This window comes from Anolis carolinensis, chromosome 2 (genome assembly GCF_035594765.1).
Source record: "Anolis carolinensis isolate JA03-04 chromosome 2, rAnoCar3.1.pri, whole genome shotgun sequence".
NCBI lineage: Eukaryota > Metazoa > Chordata > Lepidosauria > Squamata > Dactyloidae > Anolis > Anolis carolinensis.
The window spans coordinates 31,023,913-31,051,371 of NC_085842.1; the positions used below are offsets into that span (position 1 = coordinate 31,023,913).

At 41.0% G+C, this 27,459-nt stretch overlaps 2 protein-coding genes across 4 annotated transcripts; both read left to right on the top strand.

Annotated features, from left to right (window-relative positions):
• Positions 1 to 3,527: 3,527 nt before the first annotated feature.
• On the top strand, positions 3,528 to 9,182 carry gvqw3 (GVQW motif containing 3). The gene is made up of 2 exons (XM_008123896.3): positions 3,528 to 3,860; positions 7,470 to 9,182. Exons 1-2 carry the CDS (start codon positions 3,711 to 3,713, stop codon positions 8,034 to 8,036), a joined length of 717 nt encoding a protein of 238 aa, XP_008122103.1. The 5' UTR covers positions 3,528 to 3,710; the 3' UTR covers positions 8,037 to 9,182.
• A 2,812-nt stretch (positions 9,183 to 11,994) lies between these two features.
• On the top strand, positions 11,995 to 23,691 carry LOC103281749 (zinc finger MYM-type protein 1). Of its 3 annotated transcripts, XM_008123897.3 has the most exons (4): positions 11,995 to 12,227; positions 19,739 to 19,792; positions 20,238 to 20,606; positions 21,005 to 23,691. In XM_008123897.3, exons 2-4 carry the CDS (start codon positions 19,766 to 19,768, stop codon positions 23,225 to 23,227), a joined length of 2,619 nt encoding a protein of 872 aa, XP_008122104.3. In that variant the 5' UTR covers positions 11,995 to 12,227; positions 19,739 to 19,765; the 3' UTR covers positions 23,228 to 23,691. The 3 variants fall into 3 exon arrangements, with proteins under 3 accessions (XP_008122104.3, XP_008122105.3, XP_008122106.2); XM_008123898.3 differs by lacking the exon at positions 19,739 to 19,792; XM_008123899.3 differs by lacking the exons at positions 11,995 to 12,227; positions 19,739 to 19,792 and adding an exon at positions 19,249 to 19,556.
• Positions 23,692 to 27,459: the final 3,768 nt, after the last annotated feature.

Genomic DNA, 27,459 nt, shown 5'->3' on the forward strand with positions numbered 1-27,459 from the left:
GGTACCAGTTCCCTCCACTTTGGAGACCTGTACATTTAGACTGGTGGACATGTTGTCAGACAGCAACTCCCATCACCATACCTTTTAAAGACTATATGGCAAGACATGCATACTGAGTTCTGGGTTTAGAAACCAAACTGTTCAGCCACATAAACAAAGTGTATAATAATTCTCAATCTCCCCAAAACGTCATGTTCGTAACAAAAGTTGGCATTGAGTATTCCCCAGATAGCAATTGTGGTTTTGAGGCAAACCATAGCATTGAACCATAACAGCAGGTGGAAAAAGGAAGGCTGTCGCCATCTACAAAATGCACAACCAGGTTTTGTTACATGGTTAGAGTTGATCCCGTAGGATTGATTTAAGTGTATTCACTTATAATATTTTTGTGTGCAGTTGTTATGCGCTTTCAGGTCAACTAATGCTTGGCAACTCTGCCTAAGGTGCGTCTACACTGTAGAACGCATGCAGTTTGACACTATTCCAGATGTTTTGGACTTTGACTCCCACAACTCCTCACAGCCGGCAAGCTGGCTGGAATTTCTGGGAGTTGGTCCAAAATGCCTGGAGGACCAAAATTTGGGAACCACTGGGCTAAATAAAGACTTTGTGGAATTCCCAACTCCCAGAATTCCATCGCATTGAGCCATGACAGTTAAAGCAACGTCAAACTGCATGAATCCTACAGTGTGACTATACCTCTGAGATTCCTAAAGAGAACATTCTTATCAAATCCATGACAAAATTTGAAAAATGTTCTGTTTCTAGTTTGCAAGTGTTATTTCCTGTTTAATTGTGCGGTACTTACTTTTGAAGTAGTTGTTATACTCCAGAAACTTTGTTTTTGTGACTGTCACAAAGTAGGCTGAATTGGTCGAGACTCAATAAGATATTCACTGAAAAACTAGAGCAAAATGTGCTGTAGGATGTCCTTCTCTCGAAAAAAGTTTTTTTTCATTTTAATAATTTTTTCCCCTTTTCTATGATAGAACCAATGAGGAAATGATATTTATAACCCAGGAACAAAAATCGTGTTACATAGGATGAAATCAAAACCACAAAGGTGGAGGGAAAACTGAATCATATATTATGCCAGGCATGGGCAAACTTCGACCTTCCAGGTGTTTTGGACATCATGTTGTTGAAGGTTTTCATGGCCGGAATCACTGGGTTGCTGTGAGTTTTCTGTTGCTGTATGGCCATGTTCCAGAAGCATTCTCTCCTGATGTTTTGCCCACATCTATGGCAGGCATCCTCAGAGGTTGTGAAGTATATTGGAAACTAGAAACTGGACACAGCATATTATTTGAGAACACAGAAATGCTGGACAACTCTAACAACCACTATGTCAGACTACACAGAGTAGCTATTGAAATCCACAAGCATGTGGACAATTTCAACAGAAAGGAGGAAACCATGAAAATGAACAAAATCTGGCTACCAGTATTTTTTAAAAAAGTATAAAATCAGGACAGTAAAGAAAGAACATCAGGAAATGGGAATTCCAGACGTGAAACAATCAAGTCCAGCTAACACCTCCCAACAAAGGATTCCCCCAGGCAGGAATCAACCAGACCTTGAAACTGCCAGGCTTTTCTATGCTAATTGCAACATTTACACTTGCCTCCAAGAGTTCTTTCTCCCACCCTGGACTTTCCAGAGATATATAAACCTGTCTTGCCTAGTTTCCAATAGACCTTATAACCTCTGAGGATGCCCGAGGATGTGGGCAAAACATCAGGAAAGAGTGCTTCTGGAACATGGCCATATAAAGTAGCCTAGTTTTGGACTTCAATTCCCATAATTCCTAACAGCCTACCTGGAGCTAGAATCCAGAGCTTTATGGTTGCCCAACTATAATTGTTTTGCATAGTCATTGGTGCTCTTTAGTTTTTACCCAGTTTGGGTCCCCAGCTCCTTTACAGACCACAGTATTTATTGTGTATTATTAATAGGTTAGGCTAAAAATATATTCCCAAGCTCATCCAGTCATTATGGCTCAGGGAAACAGAAGTCCTAGTCTGTCATTCTAACCACTACATTATAGTAGCTCCCTTTGTAAACGGTATCTATTGTTGGGTGAGGGGGCTTATCAACCCTCTGCATAAAGGTATAGCAGAATAACTTATTAGCAGCAACGTGACCCAGCACCAGTAGCCGTGATAAAATAAACAAAACATACAGACCAATGTTACCTCTTCCTTAGGAAGCTTTTCTTTATAGCAAAATTGGCTTCTTTCTTATGCAGATAAACAGCTTCACTCTCATAGAGCCTCCTCTCACACAGAACTTATACAGGAGCTTCACACAATAGGGTTGTTGTGTTTTCCGGGCTGTATGGCCACGTTCTAGAAGCATTCTCTCTTGACATTTCACCCACATCTATGGCAGGCATCCTCAGAGGCTGTGAGAATATACCTCACAACCTCTGAGGGTGCCTGCAATAGATGTGGGAGAAGCGTCAGGAGAGAATGTTTCTGGAACATGGCCATACAGCCCAGAAAACACACAACAACCCTGTGATTCCGGCCATGAAAACCTTCGACAACACATTCACACAATAGCTTCACACACAGCAGTCTTCACACTGGAGCCTCACTCAAACCAGGTCTCCAACCTGGGGCTTCTCTCACCAAAGCTTCTCACACCAGGCCTTTCTCCCACTGAGGCCTTCTCACACTGAGACCTCTCTCACATAGAGGCTTTCTCATACTCTTGAGTAGCTTTGGCCCACAAACTCTTAACAGACTTCAGCCTACTCACTCTCCTCAGGACGACACCAGCTGATTTAAGCCTTTCAGTGCTTGACTCACGTTTTTGTAATTAAAAATATCTAGTTAATTTTTAATATTTCTGACAACTATTGCTTAAACCAATGATGGGCAAGCTTTTGCGCTTGGTGTATCAAAATTCACCAAAAAACCTAGCATGACTTGGGTGGTGTGTTACTTTGAGAAAAAAAGAAACATAATTTTGCAATATGTATAGTTTAAATAACAAAAATGTATAATTTTAATATATAACTGTATTTAATAAATCAAAAACTATTTACTACCCTTATTTTCATATACAACAATATATGGTGCCTCTTGCAGTTTCCACGCTGATTTCTCTCTATTCTAGTTTCAATGTAGTCATGAATAATGAATAATATAATAGTAATAATATGATAATATACTACAATAATAATAGAATGATATTATATATATATATAATTTGGCCACAAAAAATAGTCATCCAATAAATCTGCAGGCAGCAGCGTGTTAGCAAAAATGGCTAGGCGTGTCAATGCTGACACGCGTGTCATAGGTTGGCCATCACTGGCTTAGACGATCAAGTCATTTCTGTTGCATTAAAGTTACCTTTCATATTTTTTTTAAAAATCCTTTATTTACAAATATTTTCTGCCTAGTGAATTCTAGGAAAATGGACGATTCATACATACACAGCCAATACATTCCCCTTCTTAAAGTCTCCCAGCAGGTGGGGGCGGGACATCCTGCAGCTGAAATCGGAAGAGAGAGAAAGAAAAGACTTCCGGTGTCTCTACTGCTCCGTCTCTCCGCTTCTGCTTCTTCATCGCTGCAGCCGTTCTCCTTCTCGCATCTCTGTTGGATTCTGGGCCTTTCAGCCTCCCTTAACCAAAGGCAAACCAGAGGCCTGAATCCTCTCAGCGCCTTGCCTTGTTCCTGCGGAGGAGGGAGCCCAGCATGGAGGAGGGAGATCCCGGGGAGAGAAGGAAGCTGTTGAGGGGGATCCAGGCTCGGCGAAGCAAAGGCCCCTCTGCGCATGCGCATGTCCCGTCTGAAGCAGGCCAAGGGCCCTGGAGAGAAGCCGCCCTCGACGAGAGAAGGAGCGGAGTAAGTGCCCCAAAGACAGGAGGGCTGCGTGGTCAGCATACAAGGGGGAAGGGGCTCTTTCAGCTCAGGCCTAGGCAAACTTGGGCTCTCCAGGGGTTTTGGACTCCAACTCCCACCATTCCTCACAGCCTCAGGCCCCTTCCTTTTCCCCCTCAGCCGCTTAAGGAAAGGGCCTGAGGCTGTGAGGAATGGTGGGAGTTGGAGTCCAAAACCCCTGGAGGGCCCAAGTCTGCCCATGCCTGGACTATACCTTCCATGATGCCAGACCTGCAGCTGATCAGGGCTTCTGGGAGCTAGAATCCAAAACTTTATGGTTGCCCAACTATAATTGTTTTGCATAGCGGTCAGTGCCCTTCCACCCCTTTTGATTCGCAAACTACTACTCCAGGTGTTTTAGATTTCAGCTCCCAGAAGTTGTGGAAGTTGAAGTCCTAAACATCTGGAGGTGCAGTTTGAGAAACTATGACCTAAGATAACACTTTCCTCTTTATCCTGATCATTTAGCTAACATGTGTCAAACTGAAGACCCATGTGCCGAATCTGAACCGCCATGTCATTTTATGAGACCCTCCAGATGCTGGACTATTTGTCATCATTAGACATCATAACTAGAGCTGATGGGAGTTGGGATGCATAACTTTTGATTTTCCACCATGCGGACCGGGGAGAGTGGGAATTGCGAGCCAACAGCACGCTGAGGTTGGGCAAAGATACAGGGAAGTCATGCAACCTCTCTGTTCTGCCCTGGTCAGCCCACACCTGAAATACTGTGTCCAATTCTAGGCACTGCAGTTTAAGGGAGATGTTGACAAGTTGGAAAGTGTCCAGAGGAGGGTGACTAAAATGATCAAGGGTCTGGCGAACAAGCCCTATGATGAGCGGCTTAAAGAGCTGGGCATTTTTAGGCTGCAGAAGAGAAGGCTGAGAGAGACATGATGAGGCCATGTATAAATACGTGAGGGGAAGTCATAGGGAGGAGGGAGAAAGCTTGTGTTCTGCTGCCCTGGAGACTAGGACATGGAACAATGGCTTCAAACTACAGGAAAGGAGATTCTACCTGATTATTAGGAAGAACTTCCTCACTATGAGAACAGTTCAGCAGTAGAACTCTACCCCGGAGTGTGGCGGAGGCTCCTTCTTTGGAGGCATTGAAACAGAAACTGGGTGGCCATCTGTCGGGGGTGCTTTCAATGCGATTTTCCTGCTTCCTGGCAGGGGTTGGACTGGATGACCCCTGAGGTCTCTTCCAACTCTATGATTCTGTGAAAGGTTATAGGACATTTTAAAGTCAGGCATCACATCCACAAGCCTTATGTCTAAATTCAAACCTCTGACTGAGCAGAATAAACTGCAGCACCTAGGAATCTCTTTGCTCTGTAGACTAGCCTTTACTTAGTTGATCCCTCGGCTTTTTATTAAATTGGACTATAAATTACTTTTGTTTGACTCGGGTTTGTTTACTGTGATGTCCTCTTCTTCTACCCTCGGCTTTGACCTGGACTGTTTCAACTAATCAGGCCAGTAATGTTATCTACTACCTTCTTCGAAATACTTGGCTTGCAGGGGGAATTTTACCAACACAATCCTTCCATGTGTTCCTCTGTTTACTCCTCATGCTCACAAGAACCTTGAGCCGAGTCTCAAGGCCCTTCTGAGAAACAATATCTTAGGTTAAAGAAAAGAAAAAACATTTTTTGCTTGCCTGCAGGCTGTTGCTACCTATGGCTGCCTCAAAAAGTACTGGCAACTGCAAAGAGTAAAAAGGGGGATCACAAGCCCTCTTCTCTACGGCACCCCAACATATGGGAAAAACCAGCTGAGAAGCATGTTGTGGCCTAGCTAGTTCCTGTTCCCTAGTGGTAACTGTATGGGAGGAATAGAGGTGTCCTAACTAGCAGAGGGTGCACTTCAGTCACTGATTTCTAGAAAGAAGGAATAACGGGAGCATAGGGAAGGGAAAGCATAATAGCCAGGCACTCCTCCAAATTGGAGTTTGGGGACCAGGGTGCATTTACACTGTAAGATTAGGGTTGGAAAAGACCCCAAGGGCTATCAAGTTCAACCCCATACTGCCAGGCAGGAAAACACAATCAAAGCACAGGTGGCCATCCACCCTCTGCTAAAAAATCTCCAGAGGCAGGGACTCCACCACACTCCCAGGCAGCATATTCTACTGCTGTACATCTCACACTGTCAGGAAGTTCTTCCTTATGTTTAGGTGGCATCTCTTTTCTGCAGTCTTCATCCATTACTCCCTGTCCTAGTTTCCAGAGCAGCAGAAAGCAAGCTTTCTCCATCATCAGATATTTAAACATGGCCATCATGTTATTTCTCAGGTTTCTTTTCTTCAAGCTAAACATACCCTTCAGCCATTCTTCATAGGGCTTGGCTTCGAGACAACATTGGGTATACTTCTCCGGACCCTTACCTCTTGTCAATATCCTTCTTGAATTGTGGCGCCCAGACTGGACACAGTATTATTCCAGATGAGGTCGGATCAAAGCAGAATAGAGTGAGACTATGACTTCCTTCTATCTCAGCACTGTGGTCCTATTGATGCAGCCTATGATCGCATCGGCTTCTTTAGCTGCCACATCACATTGTTGACTAATGTTCAGCTTGTGGTCGGCTAAGATTCCTAGATCCTTTTCATGTGGACTGTTTTCAAGCCAGTTTGACATTACTTGAATCACCACAGCCCAATAGTATGTTCTCCTGAGAATTGTAGTGTTAGAAGGTCTTTGATTTTCTCTATCAAAGGGTTCTGGTGCCTCACTGAACTACAATTCCCATGATTCCATAGCATCGAGCCATGATCATTAAAGTGATGTAAACAACATTAATTCTACAATGTAGATGTATCCTAGACCTCCTGTATTTCCTCCTTGGAAGTTGAGGAGGGAGAACCTTCATTAGAGATGGAAGTAAATTCAACCCTTCCCCCACTTGTAATACAATGCAATTAGGCTTTGTAAAACGAATGAGTTTTCTTGTACACCTGAAGAAAGGCATTAGAGATCTAGGTCTCCCGCAGCCTTTGGAAACTCCCTCCAAACTCCCTTGGGAAAATGAGTAGGGTTTTTAAATTATTTTTATTATACTTTTAAAAAAAATGTAAATTGAATTCCAAGAAATTGAAAATAAGAAATTAAAAACACAGGTGCTAAAATAGGCAACAAAAGAATTAAATACAAAGTCAACCCCATAGTATTCCCTTTCCATAACTTCCCCCATCCCACCAACTAAACATAACAAATAAACTCTAACCTCCCTTGGGGGAGACTTTTGTCCAGGGTAGCTCCCTCCCCCCTGGAGGAGACAATCCATGCCAATATAATGTTATAGCAATTCAAGCCATTAAGAGAAGTTTTTTTCTGTCTATCACAAGCATGGCTCCACTGCACTGGACTAAAATGCTATTAAAAGCCTAGCATACATGGACTGAGTCAAAGGTAATAAGAATGATTTCTTGCACAGAGTAGAAGGGGCAGGAACCAAGAGAGCAGTTGAGGCAGATGGAAGGGGAACCCAGGAATATATTTTGAACATCCTTGGTAGAATCTGTTCTTTTGAAGCAATGTTTATAGAAATTTTTGTGTCTTGTCACAGGCAAAAATGCAGAGGAGTTTGGAGCAGCGATATGCGATCAAGTTTTGCGTCAAACTTGGAAAATCTGGCTCCGAAACGCTGCAGTTGTTGAGGACAGCTTATGGGGATGCTGTGTTGTCTTCAGCCCAAGTCTTCAGGTGGCACAAGGCATTCAAGGACGGAAGGGAGAGCGTTGAGGATGAACAGCGTGCTGGGCGGCCTTCAACTGCTAGAACTGAGGAGAATGTGGCTCGTGTGAAGGCGGTCCTGGATAGGGACCGAAGATTGAATGTGCGGTTAATTGCAGAGGAGGTAGGACTACCGAAAACAGATGTCCATCGAATCATTACGGAAGATCTGCGTATGAGAAAAATTTGTGCAAAACTGGTCCCAAAGAATTTGTCAGATGAACAAAACAACCATATGTTGATTTCTCATGAACTCTTGGGTCGTGTGACAAGTGAGCCCAACTTACTGCAGCGACTGATAACTGGGGATGAAGCATGGGTTTTTGAGTATGATCCCACAGATGAAAAACAAAGTTCAGAGTGGCACACTTCCCAGTCACCTCAATCAAAGACTGAATAAGCAAATCAAGAGTACAATCTATGCTCATCTGCTTTTATTTATTTATATCATTTCTATCCCGCCTTTCTCACCCGAGGGGACTCAAGGTGGCTTACAGATCTGGCAAGATTCAATGCCAATAAAATAACAATACAGTAGAGTCAAAAACATCAAGCAATAAAAACAATTAGGCATTAAAACACATAAAACAATATACAAAAATTAAGACATATAAAGTGCATAAATCCATTCGTCCAGAAATCCTGCACATAATCCGTGAACCAGGCCATGTCGAAGTCATAAAATTTATTCATTGAATGCTTTTGTGCATAACCAGGTATTTAGCTTCTTTCTAAAGCCCAGAAGGGATAGAGCCTGCTGGATGTCGCAGGGGAGGGAGTTCACAAGGGAGTTGTTCACAAGGAGACTTTGTCACCCAGGCAGACTGTGTATCAAGCATTTTACTTACAGGTACTCAAGCTTTTGAGAAACAAGAGTTGTGTGCTTCCACTGTTTAATTGCAAACACATGGTTTGATCAGCATGCCAGTGTGCTAAGTCACAGATCATTCACTGTGAGGGACTTTTTGCTTCAAAATATTATCACAATACTTCCCCAACCACTGTACAACCCTGTCTTGGCACTGTGCAATTTCTTGTTTCCCCTGAGCTCCAAACCCACTTCTGTAGATAACATTTTGGTACACTTGGAAACATTCATGCAACTGTGATGAGGGCTTGGAACAACATCTCTAGTGAAGACTTCTTTCACTGTTACGTTTAAATATTTGTCACGTTGAGGAGGGGCAAGCTTGTTTTTTGCTGCTCCAAATGCAAGGACACAGAGCAGTGGATTCAAATTGCAGGAAAAGTGTTTCCACCTAAACATTAAGAAGAACTTCCTGACTGTAAGAACTGTTTGGCAGTGGAATATGCTACCTGAGAGCAGAGGAGTCTCCTCTGGAGGGCTATTTGTTGGGGTTGCTTTGAATGGCAGAATGGGGTTGGACTGTATGGCCCTTGGGATCTCTTTCAACTTATATGATTCTATAATATGAAGAGTGGCAGGAGCACTGGAATTGCTGTATTCGGATACAAAATGTCTGTTTTGAAGGGGACAGACTGCACCTGCATGTATGTTCAATAAAAACGTTTTTATTAATTGTCATCACTTCTGAGGTTTCTAAAGCACAAATAGAGGGGAGGAGAACCCCACTTTTAGCAACAGCTGCATGGCCTTGTTAGCCTCTCCACATATAGCATGGGGTTTGTCGTGTGCTTTCAAGTAATTTCTGACCAGAGTTGATCATACTATGGATTTTTTTTCTAGCAAAAATTATTTGTAGGTTTGTTTTTCTCTGAAAATGTGTGACCAGCCAAAGTCACACAAATGGTTTTTGTGGCTGAATGGGGATCTGGATCCTGGTCTTCAAGGTTATGGCCAAGCACTCAAAGAACTACACCAAACTGGTGTGGCTTTGGTTCCAGCGTGTGTTCAAATTATTATTACTTTTATTTATTAATAATAAATACTACTATTGGGCTTATGGATCCAGATGGGTGCCTGATGGCTCATGGGGATTTTCCTGCCTCCATGGAAGTTGATTCTGTTGTAGCTCTGGCAGACCTTTGAAACACGAAGATTGCCAAGTTGATAGACACAATCGCTCTTGAACGTCCATTTGCATAGAGCAGAGCCAAGTCAGCTCCATGGTATAATGCGGAACTAGTGATGAAGCAAATGTGCACAAGACCAGAGCGATTTTGGCACCTAACTCACACTGAATCTGATCGAACATGGATTATAGCATGTTGGAAGTCCTATTCTGCAGCAATGAAGGTGGCTGAAAAATCTTTCACAGCCACCAACATTGCATCTACAAGGAACCGTCCAGCGGAGCTGTTCCAGGTGGTCAGGGGACTCCTTCAGCCTGATTCTTGAGCAGGGACCCCTGGCCACTGAATTTGCAAAGTTCTTTGCAAATAAAGTCACTCAGGTCTGTTCCAACCTAGACATCTCTATTGATACAGTCTCTGTGGGTGTATCCTGGGCACCTGCTTGTCAGGTTGTAATGAATTCATTTCAGTTGGTTCAGTCAAGGGATGTGGACAGGATCCTTGGAGAAGCGAGACCCACCACATGTATCTTGGATCCTTACTCCTCCTGGCTAATCAAACAAGCCAGAGGGGGATTGGCTGACTGGATGATGAGGGTATGTAATGGCTCCCTCACCCAAGGCAAATTTCCAAGAAGCCTAAAAACGGCAGTCGTTAGACTGCTGCTAAAAGAAACCATCATTAGATCTGGCCAAAAAAAAGGTTATTACCAGCCAGTTTCTAACCTCCCTTTTTTGGACAAGGTCCTAGAGCAATGATGGGCAACCTTTTGCGCTTGGTGTGTCAAAATTCACCAAAAAACCTAGCATGACTTGGGCGGTGTGTCACTTTGAGAAAAAAACCATATTTTCACAATATATATAGTTTAAATAACACAAATATATAATTGTAATATATAACTGTATTTAATAAATCAAAAACTTTTTACTACCATTATTTCCATGTACAACAATCTATGGTACCTCTTGCAATTTCCACGCTGATTTCTCTCTATTGTAGTTTCAATGTAGTCATGAATAATGAATAATGTAATAGTAATAATGTAATAATATACTACAATAATAATAGAATAATAATAGAATGATTATACATATATATATATATATATACAGTAGAGTCTCACTTATCCAATACTCGCTTATCCAAGCCTCTGGATAATCCAAGCCATTTTTGTAGTCAATGTTTTCAATGTATCGTGATATTTTGGTGCTAAATTCGTAAATACAGTAATTACAACATAACATTACTGCGTATTGAACTACTTTTTCTGTCAAATTTGTTGTATAACATGAAGTTTTGGTGCTTAATTTGTAAAATCATAACCTAATTTGATGTTTAATAGGCTTTTCCTTAATCCCTCATTATCCAAGATATTCGCTTATCCAAGCTTCTGCCGGCCAGTTTAGCTTGGATAAGTGAGACTCTACTGTATATGTAATGTGCATAATTCCCATGGAGTAAACAACAAAACCACTGGACCAAATCACACCAAATTTGGCCGCAAAAGACATTAGTCATCCAATCAATCTGCATGCAGCAGCATGTCAGTAAAAATGGCTAGGCGTGTCAGTGCTGACACGCGTGTCATAGGTTGGCCATCACTGTCCTAGAGCATGTGGTGGCCACGCAACTCCAGAGATTCCTGGAAGAAACGGATTATCTAGATCCACTTGAGTCCCCTCTACGGAACTGAGACAGCTTTGGTCGCCTTGGTAGATGATCTACACAGAGAACTAGATGGGGAGTGTGTCCCTGTTAGTTCTCTTGGACCTCTCAGTGGCCTTCGATACAATTGACAATGGTATTCTAGGTCGCCTGGTTGGGATGTGACTCGGAATCACTGTTTTACAGTGGCTCCAATCCTTTCTGGAAGGTCGGACCTAGAAGGTGGCACTAGGGGATGCCTGCTCAACCCCATGGCCATTGTCCTGTGGAGTCCCACGGGTTCTGTACTTTCCCCTATGTTGTTTAATATCTATATGAAGCTGCTAGTAGAGATCATCTGGAGTTTTGAAGATCAGTGCCATCTGAACGCAGATGATAACCAACTGGCCTATTAATTACCATAAAAGCAAAGATGCTGCTCAGTGCCTGGCAGCTGTAATGAACTAGATGAGAACAAACGAAATTGAAACCAGTCTAGACAGAGGTCCTTCTGGTCAATCGTAAGGCAGATCAGAGTATAGCCTGGCAACCTGTGTTAGAAGGCTGAGGGGGGAAAGAAAGGGGCCTGAGGCTGTGAGGAATGCTGGGAGTTGAAGTCCAAAACGCCTCGAGAGCCCAGCTTTCTAGAAGTGGAGCAGGGCCCGCCTCTCACAGTTGCTCCGCCCACTCGGAGGAACAGGAAGGAGAAAAAAAAGCGCTTCCCGAGCCCCAGGCGCCATTTTTCTACCTACCTTCGCCGAGGAGGGTGCATTGTCTATTGTCCTGCTTCTCCGTCGCTGAGGCGATTCCATTCCTCTTCCTTCTCACTGTTTTTTGGACTCGGCTTTTAAGATTTCCTTTCTTAAAAAGCCTTAAACTTCCCCGAAGTTGCCTTCTCCGGCCTGGCGGAGGAACCAGGCCTAGGGCCCTCTCCATCCACAGCGGGAACGGAGTAAGTACGGCCTACATTTCGGGAAGGCCTATATTTCGCTTCCCGGCTGAACGCTCTGAGCCACGTGGCGAGGGCCAGGCCTGGGCGCGGAACCGGGATGCGCCGCTGGCCCAGGCAGGGATCGCCATCCCGTTTCAGGGCCGAGGCCTGGACATGGATGTTGGGCTCAAAGCCCTCAGCAGGGAAGGGGGCGGGCCGTCTGAATAACGGACAGCCAGGGGCATTATTATTATTATTATTATTATTATTATTATTTCTTTTCTTTTGATTTTTTTTTATTACAGTCGAATCTCACTTATTCAACATAAATGGGCCGGCAGAACATTGGATAAGCGAATATGTTGGATAATAAGGAAAGATTAAGGAGAAGCCGATTAAAGATCAAATTAGGTTATGATTTTACAAATTAAGCACCAAAACATCATGTTATACAACAAATTTGACAAAAAGTAGGTCAATATGCGGGAATGCTACATAGTAATTACTGTATTTACGAATTTAGCACCAAAATATCAGGATGTATTGAAAACATTGACTACAAAAATGTGTTGGATAATCCAGAATGTTGGATAAGTGAGACTCTACTGTATTTGACAAAAACAATCTAATATACAATAAGAAAAGACACATTAAAAATAATGGAATGTGTCTGGATCTGTATTCAAATGACAACTTGTACTAAATAAATAAGTATAACATACTCTAAGGTAAAGGTTTCCCCTGACGTTAAATCCAGTTGTGACTGACTCTGGGGGTTGGTGCTTATCTCCATTTCTAAGCCGAAGAGCTGGCGTTGTCCATAGACACCTCCAAGGTCATGTGGCCAGCATGACTGCATGGAGCGCTGTTACCTTCCCGCCGGAGCAGTACCTATTGATCTACTCACATTGGCATGTTTTCAAACTGCTAGGTTGGCAGGAGCTGGGGCTAATAGTGAGTGTTCAGTCCGCTCCTGGGATTTGAACCTGGGACCTTTTGATCTGCAAGTTCAGCAGCTCAGCGCTTTAACACACTTTGCCACCAGGGGCCCCCATAACATACTCTACCATCACTCAAATTCAAAACATTTTGGCAGCAAAGGCACCAGCCACTTCTCCCCCTCCATATCATGCAGAAATCCTAATGTAATTTTTTTTAAAAAGAAACTAATTGCAAGGCAGGGAATATATCTTCATGATCAAGAACATTTCAAAATACAGTAGAGTCTCACTTATCCAAGCTAAACGGGCCGGCAGAAGCTTGGATAAGCGAATATCTTGGATAATAAGGAGGGATTAAAGAAAAGCCTATTAAACATCAAATTAGGTTATTATTTTACAAATTAAGCACCAAAACATCATGTTATACAACAAATTTGACAGAAAAATAGTTCAATACGCAGTAATGTTATGTTGTAATGACTGTATTTACAAATTTAGCATCAAAATATCATGATATATTGAAAACAAAATATATTGAATACAAAAATGGCTTGGATAATCCAGAAGCTTGGATAAGTGAGGCTTGGATATGTGAGACTCCACTGTATGTCTAAACACAACATGTTTACATATCACATTAATAAAAAATAACCCCATAAGAATGGGAACAAGCAACAGAATATTTTCTTGTGGTTTGAGCTCCCTGAATGTATTATTATTATTTCTTGATCATCTGGAAAAAATACACTGTGTTGTTGAAGGCTTTCATGGCCGGAGTCACTGGATTGCTGTAGGTTTTCCGACCTGTATGGCCATGTTCCAGAAGCATTCTCTCCTGACTTTTCACCCTCATCTATGACAAACATCCTCAGAGGTTGTGAGGTCTGTTGGAGACTGGAGAAGAACCTACGGCCCTACAGCAGTCCAAAAAATACACTGCAAAATGTTAATTGTTCCCCCCTTCATTAGTACTTTTTTTGTATTGCCTCTAGCTTTCCAAAGATTTAATCTGTACAGTAGAGTCTCACTTATCCAAGATAAACGGACCGGCAGAATCTTGGATAAGCGAAAATCTTGGATATTTATTTATTTCCATCATTTCTATCCCACCCTTCTCACCCGAAGGGACTCAGGGCAGCTCACAATCTGGCAAAATTCAATGCCAATATACAATACAAAAAGATAAAACATAAGCAATTAAAACAATTAGATAATTTAACAAAATACAATGAATAGATTTAAAACAATCTATATATATAAAAGAGTGATGGCATCACGGCGACTCACAAAACAACAAAAGTACAGGCCCCGCAACCTCGAAATTTGACAACACAACCCATCATCCATGCCTCCAGGTTGATACAACAAAAAGAAAAGAAAAACAAAGTCCTAATTAAAGGGAGAGCAATAATTTTTTTATCCAATTGCTGCCAGTTTAGAGGGCTAATCTCTGCCCACTTCGTCTCCTAGCAACCAACTCCTAGCAAGACAAGGGACAGCCAGGGTTCAGTTAGGGGACAGGCAGACTTAGGCTATCTAATTTGCACTGGATTATATGGCACTGTAGACTCAAGGCCCTTCCACACAGCTATATAACCCATTTATAATCTTATATTATCTGCTTTGCACTGGATTATCTTGACTCCACACTGCCATATAATCCACTTCAGTGTGCATTTTATACAGCTGTGAAGAAGGGGCCTCATATAATCCAGTTCTAAGCAGATAATATAAGATTATCAATAAACAGTAGACTCTCACTTATCCAACATAAACAGGCCAGCAGGATAAGTGAATATGTTGGATAATAAGGAGGGATTAAGGAAAAGCCTATTAAACATCAAATTAGGTAATCGTTATACAAATTAAGCACCAAAACATCATATTTTACAACAAATTTGACAGAAAAAGTAGTTCCATGCGCAGTAATGCTATGTAGTAATTACAGTAGAGTCTCACTTATCCAACACTCGCTTATCCAACGTTCCGGATTATCCAATGCATTTTTGTTTTCAATATATTGTGATATTTTGGTGCTAAATTCATAAATACAGTAATTACTACATAGCATTACTGTGTATTGAACTACATTTTCTGCCAAATTTGTTGTCTAACATGATATTTTGGTGCTTCATTTGTAAAATCATAACCTAATTTGATGTTTAATAGGCTTTTCCTTAATGCCTCCTTATTATCCAACATATTAGCTTATCCAACATTCTGCCAGCCCGTTTATGTTGGATAAGTGAGACTCTACTGTACTGTATTTACAAATTTACCACTAAAATATCACAATGAATTTAAAACACTGACTACAAAAACATTGATTATGAAAAGGCAGACTGTGTTGGATAATCCAGAACATTGTATAAGTGAATGTTGGATAAGTGAGATTCTACTTTAATATGAAATAATTACTGGGATAGAATAATGCAGAACAATATAATCTCTAAAACCAGGACAGTAAATAAACAGGGGAATTCCACACAGGAAACAATCAGGGCCAGCTAACACCTCCCAACAAAGTATTCCCATCATCAAAGTCTGGCAAATCCTCTGTTTTCTCAGGGCCACAGACAGTAGAAGCACATAAAATATCGCAATACCACTCTGAAAACAAGGGAATTCCAGACAGGAAAGAATCAGGGCCAGCTAACACCTCCCAACAAAAAATTCACTCAGGGAGGAAACAGCCAGGCTTTAAAGCTGCAAGGCCATTACATCCTAATCATTTTTCCTAATTGCAGCATTCATATTTGCCTCCAACAGAAAAAAAACCCAATCAGAAATATTGTATATTCACAACCTTTAGGAAATAATATCCCCTGATGGCGCAGCGTGTTAAAGCGCTGAGCTGCTGAACTTCTGGACCGAAAGGCCGCAGGTTTGAATTGGGGGAGCGGAGAGAGCCCCCACTGTTAGCCCCAGCTTCTGCCAACCCAGAAGTTCAAAAACATGCAAATGTGAGTGCATCAATAGGTACTGCTCCGGCGGGAAGGTAACGCCGCTCCATGCAGTCGTCCCACATGACCTTAGAGGAGTCTATGGACAACGCTGGCTTTTCAGCTTAGAAATGGAGATGAGCACCAACCCCCAGAGTCAGACACGAATGGACTTAACGTCAGGGAAAAACGTTTACCCTTTACCTTAACTACCACCAATTCCTCAATGCTTTATTTCCCAGACCACCAGACTTCGCTACAGCAACGCGTGGCCGGGCACAGCTAGTACAATATAAAATACAATAAAATAATGAGGGATTAAGAAAAAGACTATTAAACATAAAATTCCATTATGATTTTACAAATTAAGCACCAAAACATCATGTTTTAACAAGAAATTAGCAGAAAAAGCAGTTCAATAATAATAATAGTAACTAGCTGTGCCCAGCCATGCATTGCTGTGGCGTTGTCTGGTGGTGTTGGTGAGAAATTTGAGTTAGTGGTATGGAATGTCTGTTCTATGGTTGTCTTTATGTTTAGTATGTACAGTACAGTCTTATCCAAGCCTCGCTTATCCAAGCCTCTGGATAATCCAAGCCATTTTTGTAGTCAAATGTTTTCAGTATATCATGATATTTTGGTGCTAAAGTCATAAATACAGTAATTACAACATAACATTACTGCGTATTGAACTACTTTTTCTGTCAAATTTGTTGTATAACATGATGTTTTGGTGCTTAATTTGTAAAATCATAACCTAATTTGATGTTTAATACGCTTTTCCTGAATCTCCCCTTATTATCCAAGATATTTGCGTATCCAAGCTTCTGCTGGCCCGTTTAGCTTGGATAAGTGAGAGACTACTGTATTTGGTTGTTTGTGTAATGTGAAAGTGGTGAGAGTAGAGGGAGTCTTTGTCGCTGTGTAGTATTGTATATTATGCATACGTTGTCGAAGTGTTGTGAATGGTTAGATTGTGTCTCGGTGCATAGTAGAAAGGGTTGGGGTGGATGGCCGTTAGGGGTGTCTCCAAATTATTGGATGGTATAGTTGTATGATTATTATTATTATTGTTGTTGCTGTTATCATCATGATTATAATCTTTATTATCATCATTATTATTATATAGTGGGTGGATGGCCATCTGTCAGGAGTGTTTGGATTGTGTGGCCTTGCATGGTAGAAGGAGGTTGTACTGGATGATTCTTAGGGCTGTCTGGAAACTTGAGGATTCCGTGATATTGTTATTAGTATTATTATTATGAAGAGGCTGTATGGCCATCTGTTGGGAATGTTTGGATTGTGTTCTCCATGGCAGGAAGGGGTTGGACTGGATGGCCTTTAGGGGTTTCTGCTATCTCTGTGACTGTATGATTCTATTATTATTTTTATGGTGGAGATTGTGGAGATATTGGTTGGCCATCTGTAGGAGTTTGTCGAAGAGATAAGCAAACACTCTAAAGGTTCCAAACATAAAAAGAGATGTGACATGTAAGGGCCACAGAAATAGTCAGGCCTCTCTGAGTATACAGCTATCTTCTTTCTATGTGAAAAAGATAAGCAAATACTCTAAAGGTTCCAAACATAAAAAGAGATGTGACATGTAAGGGCCACAGAAATAGTCAGGCCTCTCTGAGTATACAGCTGTCTTCTTTCTATGTGAAAAAGATAAGCAAACACTCTAAAGATTCCAAACATAAAAAGAGATGTGACATGTAAGGGCCACAGAAATAGTCAGGCCTCTGCAAACCTTAGGATTGTATGATGATGTTTATTATTATTATTATTATTATTATTATTATTATTATTATTATTATTATTATTATTATTATTGAGAGGCTGGGTGGCCATCTGTTGGGAGTGCTTGGATTGTGTCCTGCATGGCAGATCGTGGGAGGTGTTCGCCGGCCCTGATTGTTTAGTGTCTGGCATTCCCGTGTTTTAAGAATGTTGTTTTTTATTTGGTGTTGTGATTTTAAGCTTGTTAAAATATTAGGAGTCAGATTGTGGTGATTGTCATGGTTCATAGCATATATTTAAAATATAGAGCAGGGGTCCCCAAACTTTTTAAACAGGGGACCAGTTCACAATCCTTCGGACCGTTGGAGGGCCGGACTATAGTTGACCACCAAGCAATAATAATAATAACAACAACAACAACAACAACAATAAAAAAGAGGGTTGGAAGAGACCCTTTGGGCCATTGAGTCCAATGCCCTTCTTTCTTTGTGCACCAAAAGCACAAGCAAAGCACCCCTGACAGATGGCCACCCAGACTCAATGTTAATAATAATAATAATAATAATAATAATAATAATAATAATAATAATAATAATAATATAGAGGGTTGGAAGAGACCCCTTGGGCCATTTAGTCCAACCCCCTTCTGCCTCTGTGCACCGAAAGCACAAGCAAAGCATCCCTGACAGATGGCCACCCAGCCTCAATGTTAATAATAATAATAATAATACAGGGTTTTGAAACACAATACTCCTGACCTCACAATCGTGTTAAAAAAACAAAGTATGGATTGCCGATGTTGCAATACCAGGTGACAGCAAGATTGAGGAGAAACAACTGGAAAAGCTGACACGATATGAGGATTTAAAGATCGAATTACAAAGACTCTGGCACAAGCCAGTCAAGGTGGTCCCAGTGGTGATCGGCACACTGGGTACAGTGCCTAAAGACCTTGGCCTGCACTTAAACACAATTGGCGCTGACAAAATCCCCACCTGCCAGCTGCAAAAGGCCACCTTACTGGGACCTGCACACATTATTTTCCGATACATCACACAGTCCTAGACACTTGGGAAGTGTCCGGCATGTGATCCAGTACAACAGCCAGCAGAGTATCTGCTGTGGACTCATCTTGTTGTGTTTCAAATAATAATAATAATAATAATAATAATAATAATAATAATAATAATAATAATACATTGACAAAATTACGATCTGCCAACTGCAAAAGGCCACCCTGCTGGGATCTGCGCGCATCATCCGAAAATACATCACACAGTCCTAGACACTTAGGAACTGTTCAACTTGTGATTTTGTGATATGAAATCCAGCATACCTATCTTGTTTGCTGTGTCATAATAATAATAATAATAATAATAATAATAATAATAATAATAATGGTTGTAAGAGAAGAGACCCCTTGGGTCATTTAGCCCAACCCCTTCTGCCCTTGTGCCGTGGGGGCCGGATAAATGGCTTCGATGGGCCGCATCCGGCCCCCGGGCCTTAGTTTGGGGACCCCTAATATAGAGTATTAAAATGGGTTGGATATTGTAGAAGGTTGGAGTGGAGATAAATGATTGGGATGATGGGCGGGCGCTAGGACCCAGGGGACAGCTTTTTCCCATTGCCTGCCTTTCCTGTTGCCGGCGGCCATTATTGCTGTATCTTTCCCTCCCTCCTGGCATGGCTCCCGATGGTGCGTTGTGGGTTCTGTCCATGTGGAGGTGCGTGAAGTGATTTTGTGTTGTTTCAACAAGGCGTGGATGATGGGTTGTGTTGTCCAATTCCGAGGTTGGGGGGCCCGTAGTTTAGTTGTTTTGCTCGGTGCCGCGATTCCATCACTCTTTTATATATATAGATAATAATAATAATACTTTATTCTTATATCCCGCCCCATCTTCCCTAGGGGACTCTGGGCGGCTTACAAAGGACCATGCCTGAACAGTATAAAAATGCAAAGGTAAAAACAAATCCAAACACAACAATAAATACATCAAAATAGAAAATACCACAACAATTTAAAAACAGTTAAAACATGTAATGTTATGTAGTAATTACTGTATTTACGAATTTAGCACCAAAACATTACAACATTTACTACAAAAACAATGACTACTAAAAGGCAGACTGCCTTGGATAGTTCAGAACCTTTGATAAGGGAAGCTTGGATAAGTGAGACTCTACTGTATTTATTTTACTTTTGGTAACTGAGGGTTGATATATACATCTTAGGACCAAAATACCCAAAAAGTACCAACTCCCATCTGATTTTGGAAGCTAAACAGAATCAGCCATAGTTAGTACTTGGATGAAGCTGCAGGCTGTATTTCTTCTGCGTTGTCGTAAGCTGAAAGTTGTTCTGTGTCGTCCCCCTTCTTTATATGATGAGGTATTTTTTTTAACAGAAAATGTCCAGCAGGAAAAGGCCATCAGGAGCATTTCATCATAAAAGGAAGTTGCAGCATTGCAAAGAAGATGAGAATCAAGCTAAAGCATTGCAAAGGTTTTTAACGACTTCACCATCATGTGAGACAGGAAACATAGAGACAACTAAATTGACTGAATCAGATCATGATGACGATGGCAAGATACCAATATCTGAGCCTTTACCTGGATCATCAACAATTCAAGACCTTCCTACAGTGACTACAGCAACACCATTAGCACCCTCAATTATTGGTTGTGACATAATTGGGACCAACACGGGAGATGTGCATGATGATTTATTAAGAGATGTAGTCCTACCATCTAGTAGTCAGCAAACCGTTGAAACTGTAAGTAGATTGAATTTTAACTTGTTACTACACATATTAGGAAAATACAATTGGCCTAAGCCCGTCCAGTTAGGTCTTGTTGAGAGGAATGGAGGTGGAGGATGAAAAGGGCACTTTTCAAAATTCGTTATTATAAAATATCTCAGAGCTATTTTTAGGTAGATTTTATTAAAATATACATTCAGTAAATCTGTTAAGAATTGCCACATTTTTTTAAAACAATTGGTGTTTACCATGGTTTATATTTATAATTAATATGCAAAATCTACCTTTCTGATTGGCCACTGCCATTTTTTATTAAAGATTTCATAACAAGGTATTATAGGTATTGATCTTGCATTGCATTAAATCTTTGAAAAGCTTTAAAAAATTAACATACAACACGTTTTTTTCCCCAGGAACTAAGCAGAGACTCATTGTTGATTTCAAATGATTGTGGAGAGTGGCCACCCAAAATAAATGATGAGTTACGGAAAATACTTGTGGAACGAGGACCTCAGCAAGTCATAGACAAAGATTTTCCTCAGGACGCTATGGGTATGAGATTTACCTCAAATCATTATAAAAGGAAGCTGTGCAATGGAGAGCATGTCCACAGGGTTTGGCTACTATATTCTGTATTGAAAAATGCAGTTTTTTGTTTTGCTTGCAAAGTTTTTGGAAACACTAATTCTCCTCTTGCTAGTAGCCAAGGGGATTCTGACTGGCAGAACTTGGCCGAGACTTTGGCCAGTCATGAGACATCCCATATTCATATGAAAAACCGTGCATCTTGGCATGAGCTCTCTGTACGTTTACAGTTAAACAAAACTACTGTTGCAGAACATGAAAGGCTTATTCATGCTGAAACTGAACAGCAAGATCTGACACGTTTACTATGTGTAGCAGAGATTTTGGGGGCACAAGGATTGGCATTTCTAGAGGAAAAAGATGTTCCATTTGAACATAATGGTGGCAACTTTTTTAAATTGGTAGAACAGATAGCAAAGTTAGCTGGTGTTATGGCTGAACATGTGAGAAGAATCAATTCCAAAGAAACACATGTTCACTGTTTGAACGAAAGTGTCCAGAATAAGTTTGTTAGTTTCTTGTCAGCCAAGATCCAGGATAATATTTTACAACAACTATGCCAGGCAAAATATTATTCTATTATATTAGATTGCACTCCCGATGCTAGCCATACTGAACAAATGACCCTGATGGTAAGATTCATAAAAATTGAAGGAAAGAAAGAGGTCTCAATTAAGGAACATTTTTTAGGCTTTGTTCCTGTTACCCATTCTTCAGATGAAGATCTCACAGAAATACTACTCCAAGAGTTAGAAGCACGAGGCATTCCTTTAAAATCCATGAGAGGCCAGGCCTACGACTGTGGTTCTGCAATGAAGGGAAAGCATGTTGGACTCCAGAGGAGGATCCTTGATTTAAATCCTAGAGCCTTTTATGTACCATGTGGAAACCACTCCCTGAACTTACTCTTAAATGATGCAGTTCTGTCTTGCAGTATCGCAGCAGACTGTTTCAACACAATACAACAAATCTTTAGCTTTTTTTCAAATTCTACTCAAAAATGGTGTATTTTGTTGAAGCATGTTCCAACACTCACAGTCAAACCATTCTGCAATACTCGGTGGGAAAGTAGAATCGAGGCATTGTTGCCTTTGAGGTTCCACATTGAAGAAGTCTACGATGCCTTATATGAAGCTTATGAAGAGCAGATATTTGATGGATATTCTAGCAGCCGCGCTGCAGCTCTTCTTAAACAACTGCAAAGCTTTAGGTTTCTGTGCTGTTTAGTGACATGGCATGAGATCCTGCATAAGATAAATAGGGTTAGTAAATTGTTGCCAAAAGTCACAAATGATCTTCAAAGTTCTATGGATCTTATTAAGAGTGTAAAATCATTTCTAGAAAGGATGAGATCTGATCAAGGTCTAAATAGCGTCATTATAGATGCAAAGGAACTTGCAGAAAAAATCGATGTTGCTGCTGACTTTGAAAAAGAACTGCCAGCTCGACCAAGAAATGTAAACAGACAAATTTCCTATGAGAGTAAAGATGAAGCTGTCCATTCTGATAAAGATTCTTTTAAAGTCAACTTCTTCTTTGTTGTGCTTGACACAGCAATATCCTTGTTAAAGGAGAGATTTGAACTAATGGAAAACCATAGCAAAAATTTCAAATTTCTCTATGATATTTCAAGCCTTGGGAAAAGTTTGAATGAAACAGAATTGAAGAATGCCTGCCAACACCTTCAAACAGTTTTGAGCGATGGAGAAGACTGCGATGTGAATGGTGATGATCTGTTTGATGAGCTACAAATATTTGCACATTTGTTGCCCCCTGGAAGTCACCCAGCTGAAGCCTTGTCTTTCATAACCAAACGTGGTTTAGTGGCAACTTTCCCAAATGTCTATAATGCATTGAGAATTCTGTTAACACTTCCAGTATCCATGGCCAGCAGTGAAAGGAGTTTTTCAAAATTAAAACTAATAAAAACTTACTTAAGCTCTACTGTGACTGAAGAGTGCTTGAGTGGACTAGCAACCTTGGCCATTGAAAATGACTTGTTGGATGAAATGGAATTAGACTTACTAGTACAGGAATTTTCAAAATTGTAAGCCAGAAAAATCTCTTTTTAATTTTAAAAGTGTTCAAGTTAATTTGTGTTAAGACAAACTGGATGTTAAAATACCCACTCAGTGATGGGGCCAGAGGCTGGCTATGTTGCCACACCCATTGCAATGGTCCAGGCTGGAGTGGTACTTCTGAAGGACAAGAGTTTGCTTCCTTAAAAAGGAAGTGTCTATATTCTTGAGGCTGCGTTCTCCAAAACAAAACTGATTGAGAGATTCAACAAGCATGGGATTGAGTGCTCTGTTATTAGCAAGCCTGAAGTTTGAAAAATCAGAGACAGCTTGACAAGGAAACCTTTGTGTAGTACTTGTAGACCAAAAATAACAACAAAAACTTAAAAGTGTTGCTAAGTTTAATAAAACATTCTTTAAAAAGTTAATTTGTTAATTCTATGTAATGTAACTATATGAATATAATGATGTAAATAAACTTCTGGTTTATAAGGTTACTCTTTTTATCTATTTTATTCACCTCTACCTTCTATCTTTTATTTTACAGTGATTGGTTTGGGGGGAGGGGTGCCAAAATACTGTTGGCTTACACTTGAAAATTACCTAGGGCCAGCCCTGCATACCACCCCACTGTTACATCAGCTCCACTGGCTGCCAGTCTGCTACCAAGCACAATTCAAAGTGCTGGCTTTGTGCCGGCCCAATCTACCTGTCTGAACGTATTTGCCCCTATGAACCACGTTGGAGTCTACGATCATCTGGGGGGGCCTGCTCTCGATCCCACATCCTTTGCAAGCGCGATTGGTGGGGACAAGAGACGGGGCCTTCTCAGTGGTGGCCCCTCGGCTATGGAACTCCCTCCCTAGTGATATCAGATCAGCCCCCTCCCTCCTGGCCTTCAGAAGGAGAGTAAAAACCTGACTTTGGGAGTAGGCCTTTGAAAAACAGTGCAGTGCAATAAGTTTACTGGAAATGGTGCGATTTGATTATAGAATGGCCTTAGATTTTGCTTTTGGATGATGTGTCTTAACATTGGAATGTATTTTAATTGTTTTATGCATGTATTAATTTTAATTTAATCTTACTTCATGTTTTTATGCCCAAGGCACTGTGTAGTGCCGTTTGTAAGCCGTCTTGAGTCCCCCTTGGAGTAGAGAAAGGCGGGATATAAATACGGTAAATAAATAAATAGTTATTCATTGCAGCAGTTATTCCTCTGACATGCTATAACAGTTAATTCAGAACAGTGTTCTGAGCCTTCCAACATAAATTGAGTGAATTGTAGTTGATGTTTTAGTTTTCACAAGTATTTTCAATTATGTGTTACCACAGATATATGTGTTTATTTACTTACTATATTTATATACCTTCTTTCTCACCCCTGGTGGGGACTCAAAGTGGTTTACAACATATTAATGGCAAAAATTTAATGTCAACATACATATGATAGGAAATATTTAAAATAATTAAAACCATTGAACATAGGAATAAACAACATTTAAATGCTAACAGAAAGCATTAAAACATCCTAATATAAATATTAAAATTACATGATCCAAAAGTTGTACACTGTTGCCATTCCGATTATCATTTTATATATTTCCTAATTATTCTTTGCACTGCATTATTGCCCAAAAGCTTGGTCTCACAAGCACATCTTTGCTTTCTAAAGGCCAGGAGGGAGGGCGCTGATCTAATCTCACTGGGGAGAGAGTTCCAGAACTGAGGAGCCACCACTGAGAAGGCCCTGTCTTGTCCCCACAGAGGATAAGATCTTCTGGGGAGGCCCTGGTCTTAGTCCCGCCTGTGTCGCACTTGCAACGCAGGTGGGACCAGGAGCAGGGCCTCCCCAGAAGATCTTAACCTCCGTGATGTTTCATAGAGGGAGATAGTTTCGGACAGTAAACTGGGCCGGAACCATTTAATGCATCATGAGTTCTTTTTTTGCTGGTCTCAAACTACACAGTCCTATTTTAGATGCACTTTTTGTTGGTAAGGTGGTTTTTCTTGGCGATCAGTAGAGCCAAAACATTCATATCTGTTCCCATTCTCTTTTTCAGTTACTCAGAGTAATCCCTTAGTATTGCTTACCAAATAGAGTCAGATGGATAATTATTGCTGTTGATTTGAGCCTTCATAGAAGCAAAGAGTTGGAAGAGACCTTGTGGGCCAACCCCCTGCCAAGAAGCAGGAAAATTGTATTCAAAGCACCCCCGATAGATGTCCATCCAGCTTCTGCTTAAAAGGCTCCAAAAAAGGAGCCTCCAACACACTCCGGGGCAGAGAGTTCCACTGCTGAACAGCTCTCTCAGTTAGGAAGTTTAGTTTGAATCTCCTTTCCTGTAGTTTGAAGCCTTTGTCCTGCGTCCTAGTCTCCAGAGCAGCAGAAAACAAACTTGCTCCCTCCTCCCTATGACTTCATACATGGCCATCATGTCTTATCTTAGCCTTCTCTTCTGCAGGCTAAACATGCCCAGCTATTTAAGCCACTCCTCATAGGGCTTGTTCTCCAGACCCATGATCATTTGAGTCGCCCTCCTCTGGACACCTTCCAGCTTATCAACATCTCCCTTAAATTGCGGTGCCCAGAATTGGACACAGTGTGATTCCAGGTGTGGTCTGACCAAGGCAGAATAGAGGGTAGCATGGCTTCCCTGATTCTAGACACTATACTCCAATTTATGCAGACCAAAACCCCATTGGCTTTTTTTGCCGCCACATGACATTGTTGGCTCATGTTTAACTTGTTCTCCACGAGGACTCCAAAATCTTTTTCACACGTACTGCTGTTTTAGCCAGGCGTCCCCCATTCTGTATCTTTGCATTTCATTTTTCTGTCAAAGTGGATTATCTTGCATTTGTCCCTGTTGAACTTCATTTTGTTAGTTTTGAGTTAGTTTTCTGGGCTGAGTGTGTGACTTGCCTAGGGTCACCCAGCTCAAAACCTGTTCTCCAGAATCATAGTCCGATGTTGAAACCATTAAGCCATGCTGGCTCTCGAAAGAACTCTAAAATAAGTGAATCTGGCCATTTCAAACTGATCTGAAGAGAAACCTGTTCAGTTTATAACATACAGATGTATGATTCAGGGAAACCCAGGTTTATTTGATAGGAAACAATATGAAATCCCAGGCCAAGCTGGCATTCATTTGTATCTTTAAATGAAAATTAGGCAACTGCAAATACGGAACTTAGCTTTTGCATCAGTTTGCTTAACAAATGATAGAGGCAACGCCCGTTCACCACTCTGGTAGTTTTTCAAACAACCCGTGATGAGCTGTCTGATCTTTATTTGCTATCTGACAAATTTAAAGTAACATTTAACCCTTCCTTTTGTTTAGTGTAGTTGTTTTTGAAATATTCTTATTGTACAGTATGTGTATTTATGTTTTTTGGATAGTTGTGATATTTTTTCAGCTCTTTTTTGTTTTTGTTTTTTGTTTTTTGTATTTGTACACCCTTAATATATTGAAAACATACCTGCCAATAAAACAGTTTTTAAAATTAAAAGAAGTACTGTTCCTTGCAGACTTGTGTCCTGCCTCTTTCTGTTTGCCAGGGATGTTTTTGTGTGGCGGTTGTCACTTGCTCTTCTCATGATGGATATCAAACCACCTACCAGATTTCAGAGGAAGAAATACTTCTGAAAGTCTGGTTTATATAGTTTGATCAGAAGAAGAGATTATCAGATAAAAACACCATCACTTGGACCCAGAGCCTGCTTTGCTGAACAACAGAGGCAGCCAGAGGGTAAGAGCTCTACCTTAGAACTTCTGCCTGGGGTCAGCCTCACCAAACAAACTGGGCGTGGCCCCCACAGCTGTATTATTTCACCAGAAGACAGCAGCAGATAAAAATACCATCACTGGACCCAGAGCCTGCTTTGCTGAACAACTTTTACCAACATGGATAGAGACACCTCACCATCACAAGATTGCCTGAACAGTATCCAGAGGAGTCCTTATTTGCGATGATCTGGGAATCTTTGGGAGGGCATAAAGACTGGGGCTAGACATTATGGGGAGGGAATTCGGGAGGCAAGTGGGGGAGGGGAATGGTAACCAAAACTTCTTAACTTGGCCCTTTTTATCTTGTGGAATTGTGCAGTATAATCTAATTCAGACAGTACTTTAAACACTGACACTACATCTGCCCTGTTGGCTTGTTGCAAATTGCCTTTTTATGTTTAATGTTTTAACTGTTTACTAATATTGGATCTATTAGTAAGCATGTCCTAAATGTTTGATTTATATATTTAAATTTCT